This window comes from Atta colombica, unplaced genomic scaffold (genome assembly GCF_001594045.1).
Source record: "Atta colombica isolate Treedump-2 unplaced genomic scaffold, Acol1.0 scaffold102, whole genome shotgun sequence".
NCBI lineage: Eukaryota > Metazoa > Arthropoda > Insecta > Hymenoptera > Formicidae > Atta > Atta colombica.
Window position 1 is genome coordinate 126,254 of NW_017259187.1, and position 5,498 is coordinate 131,751.

Sequence of the window (5,498 nt, forward strand, 5' to 3'; positions counted from 1 at the left end):
AAAAAAAATCCTAATAAAATCCAATAAAATCTTTAAAAAAGCCAGTTTTATATTTAATTACATTTTTACTATTTAATTATATTTTTTTTTAAAAAAGATTTTTTTAGGGATTATTATTATTAACATTTAAATTTAAGATGTGATAAACGAAACAAATCACGATATTGGTTGAAAAAATTACTATGTATTAATTTCGAAATTAAAAGTATTATGTGTTTTGTACTTCGAAACGTATGAATCAGAATAAAGAGATTTAAGAGTACTATTTCAATTCGAACAGTTCGTCAAAGTTTTTAAGTTATTAATTCTTACAATACAAGGTACAGTTTGGTGCTTCATTTGTTCAAATATGGGTCATTAAAATCCGTCCGTTTTTTTTACCTATTCAAAATGATTAAAAAATTCTTTAAACATTCACCCCAATATATTTCCAATTTTCTAAATATTGAAACTTTATTTTGGAAAATAATAAAATGTAGTATAATTTATATGCGTCATGCTTAGCGCCGAGATACTAGCAGTGTCTCCAGATAATTTTGAAAAACTCAAAGAAATTTTCACGAACAGAAATCACTTAATCACTAATGACCTTGTACGGTAAGAATTAATTGGCTACAGTAGAGAATTTCTATAGTCATTCGAAAACTTCTTTATTCTCTTTTCCAAGGGTTGGAAAAATCCCAGATTTTTTTAAAAAAGCTCAACTCACTAATTTTTTAGGGATTTTATTAGATTTTTTTGGATTAAAAAAATTTATTTTTCTTATACAAAAAATTCCAATAAAACTCTCAAAAACAAATTTCGGGTTTTTTTAAACGAATAAAAACTAAAACATTTCCTTGGGTTTTTTTGGGGTAGATAAAATAATATCAACCCTGTTTTCTAGTCACTTGAAAAATTTCATATAATAAATAAAATATTAATCATTTAATAATATCAATAAAAGCCGATACTAGTTATTGTTATATATTAGCAATTTATTTCGCATTTAATTGAACAAAATATTTCACAAATGTTTCGATCCTGCGTTTTGGATACTCCTCAGTATTAACATAAAGTCTACTTTCCCTAAAACTAATAAGTACCTATGTCAAAAATAGTTTTGCAATTATAAGTAGAATGCAATTACTTACTATGATTTATGTCGAGTCAAATGATGCTTCCTCGTTTCTTTCATCCATTGAAATAAATTGCTAATACAACAATAACTAGCATCGGCTCTTATTGATATTATTAATGATTATTGATTTAAGTTATATAGATAGAACTTTTAATCATTATATGAAATTTTAGCCTAAGATCTTATTTTTTATAACTCTTAACGATAGTTGTTTCTTTAGACGATGTCATTCTGGCTTTTCGCTTAGATGAGCAATATTAACAAAATGTCGACATCCCATCTTGTCGCCTATTGTCAATAGGCATTATTCTTCTTCAAAATTCATTTTTTAAATTTCGGAATTGAATTTGCACAGTTTATCTTTTATCCTTTTCAATTAAAAGAAAAGAAGAAAGAATAGATCTATTGTTAATGTCAGAGTTTATACCTACAATAAAGCTACAAATAATATAACAATGCCGACTGTTATTAGAGTTATAGAATAAGAGCCTAAATTTGGAAGTACTGAATTATAGCAATGAATTATAGCAATAAATAAATTGCAGCCATAAATAAATCATAGTCATAAATGATTTATAGATTTTAATACGATCTCTGTTGATTGTATATATGTAATGGTAGCATTAAATATAGCATTCTAATCTCGGTCCTAATTAAAAATGACCTATGTAGTGATATTTTGAGATAATGAGGCTTAGAATTTTAAAGTTGGAGCATAAATCTTTGCATAACGCATAATATATAAAGCATAAGATAATAAATCAGAGGCTTTCATAAAGGAAAAACTTTGATTTATTAATTCTCTTGTTTATGAAAAAATTATGGCTTTGGCCCTTATTTTTGAAAAATAAATATTATGCTCTATGAATGAAAATACTAGGGAAATTCATAATATATAATTTTTATATGTAATATATAATTTTTCTATTGTCGCTATACTGAACTGTATTAAAACTTTATCTTGCATTTGCAAAACTTCATATACATATCTATATCATTTTAAATACGAATGTATACTAATTCAGCTACAAAAAACAGTCTTATGAATGATACTTCGTCATAATTTGATGAGAATTTTAATAATTTTAATAATTTAATGCTTTTTTCAGGGTGGAAATACTTTTCTCATTAAAAATCAATCGGTATTTACAAGCAAATTATTACCACATTATTACAAACATAACAATATGGCTAGTTTTATACGACAGCTGAATATGTGTAAGTTTTTGCAACTTTTAAATTTTTTTTAAAACATAGATAATATAGTAAAATAACAATAACAAAATATTTATTAATGTTTTTTACGTGTTAGATGGATTTCACAAGATAGCATCTGTAGAATTGGGCGGTTTAAAATGTGATAAAGATGAAATAGAGTTTGCGCATCAGTACTTTTGTAAAGGTTCTCCTCATTTAGTAGAAAACATTAAAAGAAAAGTAAGTATGTTAAATTAAAAGTTGTTGTTTGAGATGTTTTATAGTGTAATAATTCTTTATTCTTTAATTTTCTTAATATTAAAATTAATTCAAAAAAATTTCAAAAATATATATATAGTGTAAAAGATTTCCTATATTTATATATTTATGATATTCTTAATTTTTCTACAAAAATTATTACATATAAAATTTAAAACTGGAGCTTTGTAATAGCGCGCTTTTCAAATCTCCCAACTTAATAACAAGATTGTCCCTACTTTTATATCATGAAACTCAGAGTCTTATTGGGAACTATTACTCCCACTCATGCTATTCACATGTTTAACACATATTGAAGGGATTTTGTGCATTAATTCGAAGTTTATTATTACGAGGTTCCAGTGTAATGTAATAACGTAGTATGATATGTACAGATTAATCCTGAATGTTTCAGTTAGAACTTTGAGATTTTATAGGTAATTTAATTTTGAACAAAAAGTTTACTATATACGTGAATCGAAAAATGATTCCTTAAAAAGTTATCGTCCAAAAACCTCTAAATCACCTCTAAATCATTATTTTATATATTTTTACAAATATCAGAAAATGCGTTTTTTAAACAAAATGAAATGAAAGCTGTAGAAAATTAAATTATTTTTCAAATAATTATACATTCTCTGATATTTGTAAAATTATATAAAATAATCGTGATTTTACACAAAGATTTTTGGACGATAACTTTTTAAGGAAGCATTTTTCGATCCACGTTTATAAGAAACTTTTTGTTCAAAATAAAATTTTTTATAAAATCTCGAAATCTGACTGTGAAACGTTCGGAACCACCCTATAAGTATAAGAAATTTTTTTCCCTTTTTAAATCCTTTTAAGCAAAATCGGAAGTATATAAAAAATCTTTCTAATAAAATTTACAAAAGTTTAAATAATAAACCTAAATTATAAAAGATTAAATGTTACATCAACATTTTTATTACGGAAAATCTGTTCTTTTATTAGGTTACAGCTAACAAAAATCAAGATTTATTGCATTCTTCTTTTAAACCAGAAGTAGTGGATAGGATGTTAATTGAAGTAAGAGAAATGAAGGAACGTCAAAAAACTATGACTGATGCTTTAAATGAAATGAAATTGGAAAATTCATCATTGTGGACAGAATTAATGATATTGAGACAAAAACATTTGCAACAACAAGAAATTATTAATAGATTAATTCAATTAATTCTTCTTACTCTTGTACAACCATCGAGGAGTGGACTATCTGTTAAAAGACGATATCCATTAATGATACATGATACAAGTTGTTTAAATAAACGACGTAAATTGTCTAAGGTAATATTATAATTATTGTTTAACTTATTATTGTTTATTATTGTTAAGTTGTAACTTATTATTGTTATATTATTATTGTTTATTTTTTTAATTAATTACTATAACAATAAATATTTATATTATAGTCGCAAGAATCTCCTACAGGACCAGTAATTCATGAACTTGATGCATCGGAACCTGATGTGGACTCAGACTACATTGCTGAGTATGTGAATAAATTTAACATATTGCATTTAACATATTGCATTTTAAATGTAATTCAAATTTAGTCTTGCTTATTTGGAATTAATGTTCTAATAAAGTTGTTAGCGATCAGGGAAAATCAAGAAAAGTCACAGAATTAAAAAATAGGAAAACCGAGTAAAATAAAGGAAATTTTTTCTTTTTCGCTAACAACCCTGTTAAAGAAGTAAAAGACTCAATACATGTATGGATAAAGAAAAAACTTATTAATTATAATAATCTTATTAATTATAATAATTTATTTTAGTATATTGAAAAATGAAAATCTAACCGTTCAAAGTCCACAAGAACATATTGAAACACTGACAGATGAAGAAAATATGGGAATTGTATATACATCTGAAAATAGCGATCAGAATCCTGAGATTGAGACAAAGAGGAAACTTGTTTGCAAAGGCAAAAAGAAGTAAGCTTAATTTATATTATATTATTTTAACGAGCGTATTTATACGTATAAGTTAATTTCTAGAAGAATTTATCACAGATAAAACAAACTTAATAGAACGTTATATATATAATAATATACACAGTATTTGTGTGTGCAGAAAGTATTATAGATAAAACAAATTTAATAGAGTTATATATACAGTATTTGATATACAGTATTTGATATATATATATACAGAAAGTAGACACAATATTCTTTATAAAATTGATTCTTGATTGAAAAAAATTGATTCTTATTAGAAAAAAATATAGAAATATAAAATATTCCGATATTTTTATAAGCAGAAAATAAAAGTAAAATTTATTGTAACAAAATCTTACTTTTTGAATTAATCGCTAAGTATTAAATATTAAAATTTTTATTTAACAAATTTTGTCTCAAAATTTTCTATGAAGAATTCGTGGAAAATAAGGAAAAGCCTCTAAACTTTAATTAAATACTGAAAATTATCTTACGAAATAGTAGTGCAATATATCGGAAATTAGATTTACATTATAAAAGTTATTATGATAATAGAATATAAAAAAATGTAAAAATCTATAAAATGTACATAAATATTCTAAGTCATTAAAATATATACAACTAATCCAAGTCATTAAAATTTAAGTCAATATTTTTATTTACTAATCAGTTGCATTCAGTAGAATTTAATAATATTTAAAAATTTCATATTATATTGATCAAATTTAAATATTATTAGCAGGAAAAACAAGGTGCCTGTCAAAATTGTCATTCCATCATTGGAAAACGGAAAACAATCAAGGTTAAACCTAATTTTTGTTTGTTGGTATTCTGAGAATTGCTTGTAATTATTTTGTTATGTAGAGTTACTATTAATGTATGCTATTTCTTGCATGAGTTAGATTTTTATGATTGTTTTGTAAAAATATAATTAAAAAAAAAATATATATATATATATGCATT

The 5,498-nt window shown here is 24.1% G+C and overlaps 1 protein-coding gene across 3 annotated transcripts in view; it reads left to right on the top strand.

The window, feature by feature from the left end:
• LOC108687469 (heat shock factor protein 1-like) overlaps positions 1 to 5,498 on the top strand; it is a 10,376-nt gene that overhangs the window by 2,514 nt on the left and 2,364 nt on the right. For 2 of the 3 annotated variants that reach the window (XM_018193242.1, XM_018193250.1), the window contains exons 2-7: positions 2,230 to 2,338; positions 2,433 to 2,557; positions 3,551 to 3,883; positions 4,009 to 4,088; positions 4,374 to 4,532; positions 5,278 to 5,337. In XM_018193242.1, the coding sequence (XP_018048731.1) occupies positions 2,230 to 2,338; positions 2,433 to 2,557; positions 3,551 to 3,883; positions 4,009 to 4,088; positions 4,374 to 4,532; positions 5,278 to 5,337 (866 nt within the window). The remainder of the gene's footprint in view (positions 1 to 2,229; positions 2,339 to 2,432; positions 2,558 to 3,550; positions 3,884 to 4,008; positions 4,089 to 4,373; positions 4,533 to 5,277; positions 5,338 to 5,498) is intronic. The other variant, XM_018193258.1, reaches the window with a different exon arrangement.